Consider the following 16,864-nt stretch of genomic DNA (forward strand, 5'->3'; position numbering starts at 1 on the left):
CTGTATAACTCCTCTGTTATGCTCTAGAATTGTCCTGTTTAAAATGTGGAAGTCTTTGATAGAAATAGAACCTTCTTAAGTGGTCTTTGAACCTTCAAAGAAAATAACCAGTGGTTGACTTTGCTCATATCATTTTCACTCTGAGTTGCTCTAATTTTCAGGAGGTGCTATACCTTAGTCCTGTTATCTTCTAAATTCCTCTTTTTAGGCATAGAGAGAGAAAACAATATTATCTGGACTGCTCCAAGATGCCTGGGAGAGGGTTGAGGCCAGTTTGGAATGCTGCCTTCATATTTGTTCTTTTGATTGGTTCACTGCTCAGCACTGCCACTGGAGGGCAGGCGAAGGAAGGGAGAAGAAATGAAAGGCATGGATTCTGTATCAAATTTAAGTTGTTCCAGAGTTTTGCATAGATCATTCATTCCTTCTTAGTAAAATAATTGGATGCTCGGGATAGTAATAATTATAATCATAGCTGCCTGTTAATGATGATTTCTAGTGAATAGTATCTTCTTAAAATTAATTTAGAGGAGTTTCTTTGTATATTCATGGTGACTTGTACTTAAAAACATGCAATCTTGGAACTGAAAGGAACCTTAAATACTATTTTATACAACTCTCACATTTTGGGCATGAAGGAAACTGGTGTCTAGAGAGGTGAGGAGATTTGCCTGAGATTACGGTGAAGAGACTTCTGAATCCTGGATCAGTTTGTGTGGTTTTCGTCACTGTTGTTATTGTTACTATTTTTTAAATTGCAGTTTCTTGCTTCACCTTAGCTAGAGGCTTATATAAGCAGTATATTAAAAGGAACTAATTTTGTTTTGTCTGGATTAGTGCTTTTGAATATTCTATATTAAGAAATTTCCTTCTTCACCTTGCATAATCACGATTTAGTCATTCCAGTCAAAAGTTCACGATGACCTAGGTCCCCCAGTAATAGTCCCTCAGTTAGTATCAGTGTGCACAAAGGAAAGGAACAGTGTTTCTATGACTAGTATCTCAGGAAGGGACAGGACATTTTCCAGTTGAACCATTCCTGTCTTATCAGCGATACTACTGATACTAGGAGAAAAAGAAAGGATGGATATAATTTCTCAGCTTCTGTTTCATGACCATACATTGTTATCAGTGCTCCATAATTTAATATGCTTTTTTACATGCAAGCACAGCCTGAAAGATTTTCCATTTGATGGTTTTACTCTTTTTTTTTTTTTTGCGGTACGCGGGCCTCTCACTGTTGCGGCCTCTCCCGTTGCGGAGCACAGGCTCCGGAAGCGCAGGCTCAGCGGCCATGGCTCACGGGCCCAGCCGCTCCGCAGCACGTGGGATCTTCCCAGACCGGGGCGCAAACCCGTGTCCCCTGCATCGGCAGGCGGACTCTCAACCACTGCGCCACCAGAGAAGCCTTGGTTTTACTCTTAATTCCCCTCACTCTGTACCTACTTTGCTGTCTGAGATTGGGTTTGGGGTTAAAGTGATGAGTATGAAAGAGAACAGAGAGCTGGCCATCCCCAGAGTTAGCGCCACACCAGGTTAGCTAATGAAGAGTCACTTTTGGTAGAAAGTTAGTATTTGCAAAGGAAAAGTCTTGGACAGTGTCACATATTGTGGGGTTTAGGGGCAGCAGTCATAGCATGATGATAAATCAAGGAGAGATACATTTGGATACTAGAATTATGTGAAGGGATGTTCCAATTGGTTTGAGAGCTTATTTAGTATGGCCTATATTGATCATATACTATTTTCAGATATTAGTTAGTGTTTGAAGATTGAAGGCAAAAAATGAGTGTTTCAGTGTCTTTTTTGTAAATTAATTCCATAGCACTATAACGGTATGAAAATTAGTATCTACTCATTCTAGCGCCATTTGTAGTCGCAGTTAGGGTGGAGGAAGATGGTTTTAACGTGAGAAATATTAGTTTTAGACTGGACTGGGTTAATTAATTATATCACAGATATGAGCTAAATAAAATGCAAGAGTATTATTAAATTATTAGATAGGTATTCTCTTTTAAAGACTCTTTTGGTACTTCTCAAACAAGTTAATATGAAAAATTATTTAATTTGTAGTCCACTTTGAAGATTCCAAGAATGTGTTATTCATCAGTTTAATTTAGAATGAAAACTATGCAAATGAAATTTTAATTTACTTTTAAAAATGAATTGTCTTTATTTTTGTATTCCATATTATTTATTATAGGCCATTCATTCATTCAAGAGGCATTTTTTGGATCTTCTAACATCTGTAATGCAGTCTCCTACTATATGCAAAAATATAGAAGACACAGTTCCTCACAAGAGGTGCTTACAGTTAGAGAAGTATGAAATTTGAGTCTGAAGCTGATGAAAAGTTTACAAGATGTTCTAATGTACACTTAAGAATAAACACATAGCTTCTCTCTTTCCACCTAATGTCCACACAGAATATTTTATTCATGGACAAAAGTAGTAAAATGTACTGATGTGTTCCCTGAATATTTCCTAAATCCTTGTCCTTATTTTTTACTTTAATAGTCACCTAGGAATTTAAGTATTGGGTAGAAGGGGACCATTTCCTTTTATGGTATTATGGAGAATGCTGGTTGCCACATAAGACTTGGCAGTAGTGAGAGCTGTAGGAATGGTGGGCAGGCACTGTCCTGGGGAATCACATCCAAAGGAAGTACTGGTACCCTTTGGGAAAGCTAGCAGGGCACTGCTCTCACCCATTTTCTATTTTATGGATTGGATACCATCAGCGCTGCTCTGCCTACTACCTGGGATGTCACAGTAGGGGGGATGGAGATGGAAGAGAAAGAGTAGGAAGACAGTTCCATCCCTAGGCTACAACAGAGCCAACCTGCAGACAGGACAGTTACAGGGACATTGTAGCAATGGTGGTAATATAGATAATATAGATAATATAAAACCCTGAGAGAATTGGCTTATGGTCTAGAGGAACAGCAATGGAATTGAAACATCCACTGGAGGGATAAGCTTAAGTGGGATGTGTGAAATGCTTTAAGAAATTGACTGTTATTTCTCTTTCCAAACGGAAGCAGGCCCTCTTTATTCAGATTTTATCATAATAGGAATATGTGTGTTAACCATTTTATAATCCAATAATAAGGAAAAAGTCCTTTTAAAAACTATAATGGAAGAGCTTTATAGATAGATTTAAATTTGTTATATTATGTTGCTATAGACTGAATTGTGTTCCCCCAAAATTCATACTTTGAAGGCCTAATGCCCAATGTGTTGGTATTTGGAGATGAGGCTTTTGGGAGGTTTAGGGTGAGGTTTAGATGAGATCATGAGGGTGGGAGCCTCATGATGGGATCAGTGTCCTTATAAGAAGAGGCACCATAAGTTTCTCTCTCTCTCTCTGCTATGTGAGGACACAGCAAAAAGGTGACCATCTGGAAGCCAGAAAGAAAACTCTCACCGAAAACTGAGTCTGCCAGCACCTTGGTCTTGGACTTCTTAGTCTACAGAACTGTGAGAAAATAAATTTCTGTTGTTATGCCACCCAATCTATGGTGTTTTGTTATGGCAGACTGAGCTAATACACGTGTAAAGGGTGTAAAAAAATAACTAAGTAATCTGTTTCACTTCTCTGTGAAACTTTTGTTAAATGACAGTTACAGATACAACGTAGGTACTAACCTGGATGTGATCACCTTTTTGTGTTTTGCAATATTATCCTTGAGCAAGGAAAGGAAAAGTGAAAAGGGAATTGTCCTTAATTAATCACATATCTTAACATTCATCAGCCATATATCAGTGTAGTTTTTTAATAATATTAAAAGTAATAAATCATACCTGACATCCTTTTTGAAATTTCTCTGGTGTTATCCAGTCTTCAAGCATTCTCAGAATGGAAGCTCCCTATAATGGAAAAGAATGGCAAGTTAAATTAATAAAGGATATGTAAGAAACAAGTATCAGTGATCACTATTGTGACTAGTATTTCATGATCATATGTGTGAGATAATGTCTTTAAGATGATTCTGCTAAATAATATGGCTATCAATCTGTGATTTTAGGATGAAAATACCACTTGGCATACCCCCTGTATCTATGCTTCTAAAATAACTGAAAGGCAAGGAGAAATTGATAAAATGGCCATCGTTTCAGTAACAAGGTTCAAATAATTATTGCACTTCACCACATGAACCAGTAGATGGGGCTTTCCTAATGAAAGAGAAACTGGAGAAAGTTTTAGAAAAGTCATGTTCTTTGATGAACAAGGAGAGCAACTTCAGGATAAAATTCTGGCTACTTCTTAAGTATATTGGAATATTTGGAAAAAATAATTATATTTTAACAGAGGGGAGTAGACAGTTGAGGAATTAATCTAGTCAGATAGTTTAATATAGATTACGTATATAATTTAGGCATAAAATGCTACTCTTCCAAAGTGGTTTATCTCATTTGATTTTATTTAGTCTGAAGAGTCCGATGAATACTTCTGCTGTCTACTTGCATTTCATATGTTATAAGATTAATTTTAAATGCATTATTCATAGATTTAAAAATCCGTTTTCAAGTAACTGACCAGAAAAACGTTGCTTCCCCATGTTTGCTTCCCCAAACAGGAAGACATTCAAAACAGTGTTATATTTTCCGCACCTTGCTATAGGAAATCCCATCAAAAACAGATGTTATTTCATCAGGAGTTGTCACAGTGACTATAATTGGGTGTGAAGATATCAAAGAATCATCCTCTTGTACAGGTAATACATCTTCAAGTAGCATCTGATCACGCTGAAATGACAGAATGAACCAAAGAAATCTAGCACTTCCTTTATAGTGGTTTAAATATCAAAATATCATTTATATAATACACATTGGGGGGAAATAAATATAAATGACTCATATTATTTAAAACAAATATTCGATGTTCAAATTAATCATATTTTGCACTGATTTTTCTATACGGATTCCATTCCCTTCTACTTATAATTCCCTTGACTTCACCCCTATATGGCAGGCCAAGAAGACAGAAGCATTTATAAATTCTGTTTCTGCTACTTCTGTGTGACTTTCAGACATGAGCCAAACTTTTCAAGCCCTGTTTCATATGTGTGCATAAAGAATGATGATATCACCCCACAGATTTGTCTGAGACTTAAGGAAACGTGTTGATTTGCCAAAAATTGTTTTAGGGGTCTTTTTCCATTAATCATTGGAATTTGGATGATTCATAATTAATTGAAGAAAACATTAACTTTTGCTTTAGTTATAATAATTACCTTCTCATTCCTGTCCTAGGTTTTCTCAGCAAAATAGTGTTTGAGAGGTCTAGCACTATAGTCAAACTTCCTAGGTTCAAAGATCAGTTTCTCCACTTTCTAGACATGTGAGTTTAAGTAATTTCCCTCACCCATGATGGCAGCTACATTTTTAGAAACGTGCAGAGGATTTAATGAGATATTGCATGGTAGGCATTTGACATAGTACCTGGCACAGAGTGAAAACCTAACACACTACCTGCTGTTGTTATTTTGATTCTTAATCAATTAGATTCTGAAATCTAGTTCTATTAAATCACCAATAATAAAAATCAAAAGCTTTATTGATCTTACTTCATCAAAAATATTTCCCAAAGGGAGCATGCTATATTAGTTTACATTTTCCAATTTTGTGAATTCCACTTATAATAGGCAAGGTACTATTGTCAAGTGATGACTGTCAATCAAGGTAATTTTGTCTTGGATTTTAATTTTTGTTCCCCTAAAATGTTTAGGTAAGAAGAAAGGATCTTAATCTCAGTGTCAGGAAATTTGACTCTCATCTTGGCTGTGCTACCAATTGTCTGTGTGACATTTGGAAGGTACATAACCTTCCTGGGCATCAGATTTTTTCACCTGTAAAATGAGGCTCCACTATTGTGGTACTTATCAAGCTCTCTTACAATGTATCTTTGTTTATCTATTCCCTCTACCACCAGACCCTAAATTAGGAACTTCTGTAAGGGCAGGAAGTGTGTTTTATTCAGTTTTGGGTCCTCTGTAGTGTTCACTGAATGAAGAATGAATGAATAGATGAAGAATGAATGAGTTGGATCGTATGATTAAATTTCATTTAAGAACTGCATACTAAAGTTTTCCAATATTTAATTGTTTTTGAAACACTGAAAATGGAATGTTAAAATATTACATATACAATATATTATATAAACAATACATCTTGATATAAGAAGGGTTACTTTATAGAAAATACAGGACAAAATAATTTTTCATTTATATAGTTTAATTTCAATGAATTATGAAATCAGCAATTTTCAACATAGATGAATTGTCCTCAACTAGGGGACATTTTATCATTCAGATGACATCTGGCAATATGTGGAGACATTTTTCTGTTGTTTTCTCTCTTTTTTAAATTGAAGTATTGTTGATTTACAATGTCATGCTAATTTCTACCATACAGCAAAGTGACTCAGTTATACACATACATACATTATTTTTTATATTCTTTTCCATTATGGTTTATCCTGGGAGACTGGATATAGTTCCCTGTGCTATACAGTAGGACCTTGTTGTTTATCCATTCTAAATGTAATAGTTTGCATCTACTAACCCCAAACTCTCAGTCCATCCCTCTCCCTCTCCCACCCCTTGGCACAAGTCTGTTCTCTATGTCTGTGAGTCCGTTTCTGTTTTGTAGATAAGTTCATTGTGCCATATTTTAGATTCCACATATAAGTGATATCATATGGTATCTGTCTTTCTCTTTCTGACTTACTTAGTGTGATCATCTCTAGTTGCATCCGTGTTGCTGCAAATGGCATTATTTCCTTCTTTTTTATAGCTGAGTAATATTCCATTGTATATATGTACAACATCGTCTTTATCCATTCATCTTTTGATGAACATTTAGGTTGTTTCCATGTGTTGGCTATTGTGAATAGTGCTGCTGTGAACATAGGGGTGCATGTATCTCTTTGATTTATAGTTTTGTCCAGGTATACGTCCAGGAGTGGGATTGCTGGAGCATGTGGTAGTTTTATGAGGAATTTCCATACTGTTTTCTGTATTGGCTGCACCAACTTTCATTCCCACCAACAGAGTAGGAGGGTTCTGTTTCTCCACACCGTCTTATGGAGACATTTTTGGTTTCACAGCTGGGGTGGAGGGTTACTGGTATCTAATAGATACAGGCCAGGGATGCTACTAAATACCCTACAATACACAGGACAGTCCCCACAACAAAGAATTATCTGGCCCAAATGTCAATAGTTCCATCCTTGAAAAACCACAATGTAGATTAAATTTTAAAGAAGCAATTGTTGCAAATTAACTTTTTCACTTTTTTTTAATCTTTCAGTTTTAATTTATAGACTAACTTGTTCTCAAAGTATACTTTTGTGATATGAGGAAATAACAAGGATGCAATACCAAATACTAATTGAACATTTTTTCAGTAATTTGTTTTTATAATCTGAAAACATTTATTAGAAGTTAATTGTTGAATTAATTTTATAATTTAATTAATGCTTTTCTTGGTCCATTTTTTTAAAGTTAAGTTTTTTGAAATATAATTTACATTATTAAAATTTATCCTCTTAAAGTAGACAGTTTGATGAGTTTTGACAGATATAAACAATCTTAACTACAATCATAGTCAAGATATGGAAAAATTTCTTATCCCCAAAAGTTCCCTTGAATCCTTTTTCAGTCCCTCTCCTCCTTTCACCTCAGTCCCTGACAACCAGTGATATGTATTTTATTCCTATAGTTTTGTCTTTTCTAGAATGTCAAACAAATGGACTCATTCAGTATGTAGTCATTCACAGATGCCTTTTTCCACATAGCAAATGCTTTAAAGATTCATCCACAATGTTATTTTACCAGTAGTTTGCTCCTTCTGCTGTTGAGTAGTATTCTATTGTATCAATACGCTACAATTTATTTATAAATTTGAGTTGTTTCCAGCAGTTGGCTATTATGAATATTCCCATTAAGTGCATTTACATGCAGGTTTTGTGTGGATAAGTGTTTTCATGTCTCTTGGAGTAGGATTGCTGGATTATATGATAAATGTATGTTTAACTTATAAAAAGTGGCCACACTATTTTCCAGGGTGACTGTATCATGTCTACCAGCAATGTATGTGACTTGAAATTGCTCCACAAATTTACCTACATTTGGTATTATCAGTCTTTTAAATTTTAAATATTTGGGATGGTTAATTTTATGTCACATTGATTGATGGGGCCATGGTGCCGAGGTATTTACTCAAACATTATTGTGGGTATTTCTGTGAGGGTGTTTGGAATGAGATTTACATTTAAATTGGTGGACTTTGAGTTCACCAGTTTAACTTTTTCACTTTTTAAAGCAGGTTGTGAAAACTGCAAGGGCTGCGAGCATCTAACACTCTTCTTATTGTATGCAGTGGAGGGCAGTAGTCTATACAGTACACAACCTCCTGCAATGCTACTTTCACATAACCACACACTTATACTATTATATATACAAACTGATAAGAATACCCACACCATCTAAATACAGATGAAAACAGGTGTAGCTTTTTGGGAAAGATATCTGCAGAGTTCATAGAAGCCTCTGTTCCAGGCCCCTCAGAGACACAGAATAATAATAGTAATTACATGTACATTTTGGAAGCTTTTAAGCTTACAATACAGAGAACAGTGTTCTTCTTTCATAGAGGAGAGAACTGACTCAGAGAGGATATGTAACTTGCTCGAGGTCACATTCCCTGTAACGCATCTAAGAAATGATGTGTGCAAGATTTGAACCTGAGTCTAACTACTAAGTTTATGCGTTTATCTCTTTACCGTGTCATTTCAGCAACCTGTGTAAGGGAAGTCATTTATAAAATTAGGCTTGGACATTTTTCAAAGGGTTAGCACTGCAGATACCTTCTTGAACACAGAGTTGGCAGTGTCTAAGCTAGATATTTTTTTCCTGCCCTGGCACGTGTTCTTGAATGACTCTACCAACCACATTCTTGGCTCGTGGTGGTCAGTTGCCCTCTAGGGCCTGGGCATAGGCTCTGAGCATGGTGTAGTTCAGTGGAGGCAGCTGGTTCCACCCCAGCCTCCCAATGGAATTCCCAATTCGATACTGCACTTGGCCCCAAACTCAGGGCCACTGTCATAGTCCAAAGGCTTCGATCAGCTTGATATGAGGAAAACAGAGATTTGGAACTTATATGTTTAGGACTCACCATTTGCCACTCTTTTTCTGCATGGTCTACTCCCAGGAACTCAAAGAAGGAAGCAAACCCTTCGTTTAACCACAAGTCTTCCCACCATTCCATGGTCACAGTATTTCCAAACCACTGAAATTATAAGCAAGAAAGAGGGTTAAATTCTCATGCCTTTGGTAGAAAGGCCTAGAAAATTTCAGTACATTCATTTGTTCTTGCAAATTTTGTCACTTGACACAAAAGTGGCAGACATCATACTTAGCATTTATTTCCTGCTTTATTTCTCCTGGTTTTTAAGTGATCTGAAATTCTCCTTAGTTTATTATCTTTATTTTGGTAGTACTGGGAATATTTAAAGTTATAGGAAAACCTCGTGTATTTACTAAAGGCAAAACAGTGTGTCTTAAAAGTTTCTTTATGGTAAAATGTTTATTAGCAGTAAGAAAGACTTTCCAGCAGGATTTTCTGGGTTGGCTATTTTTTATTTGCTAAGTTATAATTTCAATCATTCCTATGGTCTTAAGCCACTTTTTAAAATAAGCTAAGTTGGTGCTAAGATTCTATACCTGATGCACAAGTTCATGGGCAACCACAGTGGCCACCCTCTGCTGGTTTGATGAGGCTGATTCATTAGGGTCATAAAGCAGGTTTGTTTCTCTGTAAGTGATGAGTCCCCAGTTCTCCATAGCCCCAGTGCCAAAATCTGGAATAGCGATTTTATCTATGGAAAAAGAGTCCAGTGAGAAATACATTCTTTCCATTTTGTTCATAACACTTCTTACCAAATTAAGTTCTTTTGATGAACGTTTTTTAAAAGACTAAAAATAATTTCTCAGAGTGAAAAACAATCATCTATTTGTGTAACCTTTTCAGTCTTTAATGCACTCAAAATTTCCATGGAACTCTTCCTGTTGGCTCCAGATATCAATGTGTCTTTTATTTTTTAAGAATACTATTGGCAGTGCTCTGTTCAAATCCTCTATAATTTTATGTCTTTTGTTCCTTTCTGTATTTCATTTTTATTTGCTTTTTTTCCCCATGACTTTCACTTAGATCATACCAAGCTTCTGTTTGGGGGTATATGCTGTAAGGAATAAGAGAATGAAGTTTTCAAATGAGGTCTTAGAAGTACAGAGCTTCCAAGTGTGTAGAAATATATTTCTGTCCAAGGAAACAGATTATTAGAGAATACAAAATTCCACTTTTTCCCTAATTCTGTACAATTTGTGGTCAACCAGATTCCCTACTAATTGAATAGCTTACCATCCACTTGTATGTATGTATTAAATTAGTTGGATCAACATGGAATTGACTATATTCTCTAGAAATTCCCTTCCAGGTCTAAAATGTTGAATTCAATCTAGACTTTCTAGTCCTTATTTTTGCTGGGACCTATAATGGTAGACATGCTATCTGACAGAAAGAGGCAGTGTTGATCAGCTCTATGTTAAATCCCAAAACAGAAAAGTTTCAGTTGGATTGGTGGACAGAACGCAGCTTCTCCAGTAAATGAACTATAATAAGCATGGGATTTATTTATTATTACATATAATTTAAATTAGGCACATAAATGAAAATAAGTTAAATTTTCATCTAACATAAAGAAAAGGTCCTTTCTTTATGGTTAAAATAAAGATTCTTAAAGCTTTTTATAAAAAGAATGAAAATGGATACATCTTAAATGGATGTCAAAATTACAGCAGTAGTTTACTTTTAGTGTTATTTTCATTCTTAGGTTTGGTTATTTTGTCACAAGAGTACCTCTTAAAGTTTGGAGAAATATTCCCCGCAAGGGCCAGTATTTTCCATAATGTTACAGAGTGTAATTTGTACCTAACCCATGAACAAAAGGAATTTTTTTAAACCTCATTCCTTTGGTGAGTATTGACATTATAATTAATTAACTCCAGTGCATTTAACTTAGGGGGTGGATAAATGCAGTAATCAATTGTAAGGAAAGTCTAAGAGTCAATTCTGAAAGCGTTGAAAATGCATATAAAAGTATGAAGAAGAAGAAGGAATATGGGAGAGAAGGAGGAAGAAAAGAGAACAGAGAAATAAATTTGTGAGATTTCCACTTCCCAGGTTATCATGGGTGGTACAAGAGAGGTAAAGAGAAAAAGACTTTTAAATTAATGTGATTAACATTTTATTAGATATTATTCTGATTTTGATGGAAAGTTGTTTCTCTTCATGTCACCTTCTCTAATAGCTGTTAAGCAATTAAAAAACAAAAACAAAAACAAAAACGGAGCATCCACAAAGTTGCTCAGAGCCACAGCCATTCCTATGTAGAGAATTTGACATTCCAGTTGCTTTGCATTGGTAATTTATTAAAGGGCAGAAACAGAAATAGAGAAGTTGATTGTTGGTTTGTTGGTTTTCTTGTTGCCTTCATTTCATCCCTACAGACATCTATATGGGTGTTACATTTAAAGTCTTTGCTAATACCACTCAAGCTTACTATTAAAGCATTTTTGCTGTTGATAGAAGTGTCATATCCATACCATTTTGATTATAGCACTATTTTTATTTTAAAAAGAAAACATGTTCCCCACATCCTCCATATTAGAAAAAATACTTATGGAAGGAGCACCAGTTCATTTTAACTGCTGAAGAATCTAAAATTAGTCTTGTACAACAATGGAAAGACTGGAAGTACATGGGACTCTGACAGCATTATTTATCCCTATTATTTATTAACTCACTGATGGTAGGGAGGCAATGTAAGCTGTTGGGATGGGTACTAATTTTGAAATCAGCTGATCTAGGTTGCTCTTTCTGGTTCCATCATTATCAATGTCTGCAGTTTTATGTATATACTTCAATCTTTATTTGGAAATAAAATACTATACATTTATCAGGTAAGAACAGAGTATAGACATTATTCTTAGAGGAATCCAGAATGAATCTTTCAGTATCTAGTAAGTATTAGATACATAGTATAGGCATATGATGAAAAGACTAAGGGATGACCATTAACTAAGGATGCTAAAGCTGGAGGAAGTGAGTTAACTTAGGTGAAAACAAAAGCAATATTAAAAATAAGAAAAGAAAAAATGGTTCTCACCTAATTTAGGAAGAGAATAATTCATAGCGAAGTAGTCTTCAAAATAATCAAACACACTTTTAGTTATATTTGCAGCATATTCAGCTGTGTGCTTTTGCTCTGGCTGGACATATATAGTGAGCTGTTAAAATAAAAAAAATTCAGTGAAAATTCTTCATTTGAAAAAACACAAAAACTATGATGCATGACATAGTACAAAGAAGGTGGGCTTTGGAGCCAGGTAAGTCTAATTGGAATCCCAGTTCTGTATGGTCTTGGACAAATCACTTCACGTCTCTGAGACTCATATGTAAAGGTAAAGAATACCGTATAACTCACTAAGTAATTTCAATGACTAGAAATAATGTAAGACACAATGGTTGGCATAATGTACAGTATACTTTTTAAATGTTATTACTTTTTTCTACTTAGAACATATATTCTTAATATTTGTGTATCTATGTATTTATCTCTCTTTGTGTAATTCGTCTTTGAAGAAATAAGGCATGTGATTTTTTTTTCATCTAAAGAGCCCTTAGATACGTGTTTTCCATTTGCTTTTCTATCCATTGCTACCCACACTACCCTTTTGATACATTAACTATTCTACTTCCAGAGTCTAAAATATAATGACTCAAAATTTTCTTTAGAGGGAGGCATCTTGATAAGCCAAATCTTGATAAGCTACATCTCTAAGTATCTAGGATATTATTTTTATGCCATGACATAATTTATAAATCAAACCAAATATAGACTTTTTACTCCCCAATTCTAAGCATGTATAACCCCAAGTAGCCATCACAATATTGAAGGAGAAAAACAATATTGGAAGATTGATAATATCTGACTTCAAGACTTACTGAAAAGCTACAGTAATCGACAATGTGGTATTAACAAAACAATAGAAAAATAGATCAGTACAAGACAATAGAGAGCCCAGAAATAGACCCACATAAATATAGTCAACTGATCTACAAAGGAGTAAAGGCAATACAGTGGAGCAAAGACACTATCTTCAATGAATGATGCTGGAATAACTGAACATCCATCTGCAAAAAAATAAATCTAGACACAGACCTTACACCCTTCACAAATATGAACTCAAAATTGGTCACATACCTAAATGTAAAACACAAAACTATAAAACTCCTGGAAGATAACATAGGGGAAAATCTAGATGACTTTGGATATGAAGATGACTTCTTAGCTTTACCACCAAGGGCATAATCTATGAAAGAAATAACTGATAAGCTAGGCTTCATTAAAACTTTTGCTCTCTGAAAGACAATGTCAAGAGAATGAGAAGATAAGCTGCAGACTGGGAGGAAATATTTTTAGAAGGTCCATCTCATAAACAAGTTATACAAAATATACAAAGAACTCTTAAAACTCAGCAAGAAGAAAGGAAACAACCTGATTAAAAAATGGGCCAAAGACCTTAACAAGACACCTCACCAAAGAAGATATACAGATATCAAGTATGTATATGACAAGATGCTTCACATCATATGTCATCAAGGAGATGCAAATTAAAATAACAAAGAGGTACCACAGCACACCTACTACAATGCCAAAATCCAAAACACTGACAACACCAAATGCTGGTGAGGATGTGGAGCAATAGTAATTCCCATACATTGCTGGTGGGAATGCAAGATGGTACAGCCATTTTGGAGGACAGTTTGGCAGTTTCTTACAAAACTAAACATACTCTTAACATATGGCCCAACAATTGCGCTCCTTTGTGTTTACCCAAAGGAGTTTAAAACATGTCCTGAGATTGGTTCAAGATGGCAGAGTAGAAGGACATGCTCTACTCCCTCTTTCGAGAACACTGGAATCACAACTAACTGCTGAACAATCATTGACAGGAAGACACTGGGACTCATCAAAAAAGATACCCCACATGCAAAGACAAAGGAGAAGCCACAATGAGATGGTAGGAGGGACGCTATCACAATAAAATCAAGTACCATAACTGCTGGGTGGGTGACTCACAAACTGGAGAACACGTATACCACAGAAGTCACCCACTGCAGTGAAGGTTCTGAGCCCCACATCAGGCTTCCCAACCTGGGGGTCTGACAACAGGAGGAGGAATTCCTAGAGAATCAGACTTTGAAAGCAGAGGGATTTGATTGCAGGACTTCGACAGGACTGGGGGAAACAGAGACTCCACTCTTGGAGGGCACACACAAAGTAGTGTGCGCGTCGGGACCCAGGGGAAGGAACAGTGACCCCATAGTAGACTGAACCAGACCTACCTGCTAGTATTGGAGGGTCTCCTGCAGAGGCAGGGGGCAGCTGTGGCTCACCAAAGGACAAGGACACTAGCAGCAGGAGTTCTGGGAAGTACTTCTTGGCATGAGCCCTCCCTGAGTCTGCCATTAGCCCCACCAAAGAGCCCAGCTAGGCTCCAGTGTTGGGTCGCCTCAGGCCAAACAACCAACAAGGAGGGAACCGAGCCCCACCCATCAGCAGACAAGCGGATTAAAGTTTTTTTGAACTCTGCCCACCAGAGCAACAGCCAGCTCTATCCAGCTCTATCCAACACCAAGTCCCTCCCATCAGGAAACTTCAACAGGCCTCTTAGATAGCCTCATCCACCAGAGGGCAGACAGCAGAAGCAAGAAGAACTACAATTCTGCAGCCTGTGGGGCAAAACCCATATTCACACAAAGACAGACAAGATGAAAAGGCAGAGGGCTATGTACCAGATGAAGGAACAAGATAAAACCCTAGAAAAACAACAAAATGAAGTGGAGATAGGCAACCTTCCAGAAAAAGAATTCAGAATAATGATACTGAAGATGATCCAGGACGTTGGAAAAAGAATGGAGGCAAAGATCGAGAAGATGCAAGAACTGTTTAACGAAGACCTAGAAGAATTAAAGGACAAAGAAACAGATGAACAATAAAATAACTGAAATGAAAACTACACTAGAAGGAATCAATAGCAGAATAACGGAGGCAGAAGAACGGATAAGTGACCTGGAAGACAGAATGGTAGAATTCACTGTGCGGAAAAGAATAAAGAAAAAAGAATGAAAAGAAATGAAGACAGCTTAAGAGACCTCTGGGACAACATTAAATGCAACAACATTTGCATTATAGGGGACCCAGAAGGAGAAGAGAGAGAGAAAGGACCTGAGAAAATATTTGAAGAGATTATAGTTGAAAACTTCAGTAACATGAGAAAGGAAATAGCCGCCCAGTCCAAGTAGCACAGAGAGTCCCATACATGATAAATCCAAGGAGAAACATGTCGAGACACATTGTAATCAAATTGGCAAAAATTAAAGACAAAGGAACATTATTGAAAGCAGCAAGGGAAAAACGACAACATACAAGGGAATATATTAATTCCCTTGTTAATATAAGGTTAATATAAGGTTAATATAAGGTTAACAGGATTTCTCAGCAGAAACTCTACAAGCCAGAAGGGAGTGGCGTGATATACTTAGAGTGATGAAAGGGAAGAAACTACAACCAAGATTACCCAGTAAGGATCTCATTCAGATTCGATGGGAGAAATCAAAAGCTTTACAGAGAAGCAAAAGCTAAAAGAATTCAACACCACCAAACCAGCTCTACAGCAAATGCTAAAGGAACTTCTCTAAGTGGGAAACACAAGAGAAGAAAAGGATCTACAAAAACAGACCCAAAACAATTAAGAAAATGGTCATAGGAACATACATATCGATAATTACCTTAAACATGAATGGATTAAATGCTCCAACCAAAACACACAACACAGGCTTGCTGAATGGATACAAAAACAAGACCCATATATATGCTGTCTATAAGAGACCCACTTCAGACCTAGGGACATACAGATGGAAAGTGAGGGGATGGAAAAAGATATTCCATGCAAATGGAAATCAAAAGAAAGCTGAAGTAGCAATAGTTGTATCAAATAAAATAAGACTTTAAAATAAAGAATATTACAAGAGACAAGGAAGGACACTACATAATGATCAAGGGATCACTCCAAGAAGAATATAGAACAATTATATATGCACCCAACATAGGAGCACCTCAATACGTAAGGCAACTGCTAACAGCTCTAAAAGAGGAAATCAACAGTAACACAGTAATAGTGGGGGAATTTAACACCTCACTTACACCAATGGACAGATCATCCAAACAGAAAATTAATAAGGAAACACAAGCTTTAAATGGCACAACAGACCAGATAGATTTAATTGATGTTTTTAGGACATTCCATCCAAAACGAGCAGATTACACTTTCTTCTCAAGTGTGCATGGAACATTCTCCAGGATAGATCACATTATGGGTCACAAATCAAACGTCAGTAAATTTAACAAAACTGAAATCATATCAAGCATTTTTCCTGACCACAACACTATGAGATTAGAAATCAATTACAGGGAAAAAAACATAAAAAACACAAACACATGGAGGCTAAACAATACGTTATTAAATAACCAAGAGATCACTGAAGAAATCACAGAGGAAATCAAAAAATACATAGAGAAAACACTATGATCCAAAACCTATGGGATGCAGCAAAAGCAGTTCTAAGAGGGAACTTTATAGCTATACAAGCCCACCTCAAGAAACAAGAAAAATTTCAAATAAACAATCTTAACGTTACAGCTAAAGGAACTAGAGAAAGAAGAACAAACAAA

General features: G+C 36.1%; 1 protein-coding gene across 1 annotated transcript in view; it reads right to left on the bottom strand.

Moving 5' to 3' along the window:
• Positions 1-16,864, bottom strand: part of ENPEP (glutamyl aminopeptidase) — a 107,821-nt gene that overhangs the window by 54,109 nt on the left and 36,848 nt on the right. The window contains exons 4-8 of the mRNA XM_007450819.1: positions 12,233-12,353; positions 9,729-9,883; positions 9,181-9,294; positions 4,615-4,749; positions 3,805-3,870 (exon numbers count right to left, since the gene is read on the bottom strand). Coding sequence (XP_007450881.1) covers positions 3,805-3,870; positions 4,615-4,749; positions 9,181-9,294; positions 9,729-9,883; positions 12,233-12,353 — 591 coding nt within the window. The remainder of the gene's footprint in view (positions 1-3,804; positions 3,871-4,614; positions 4,750-9,180; positions 9,295-9,728; positions 9,884-12,232; positions 12,354-16,864) is intronic.

Source organism: Lipotes vexillifer, unplaced genomic scaffold (genome assembly GCF_000442215.2).
Source record: "Lipotes vexillifer unplaced genomic scaffold, Lipotes_vexillifer_v1.1 scaffold529, whole genome shotgun sequence".
Classification (NCBI taxonomy): domain Eukaryota; kingdom Metazoa; phylum Chordata; class Mammalia; order Artiodactyla; family Lipotidae; genus Lipotes; species Lipotes vexillifer.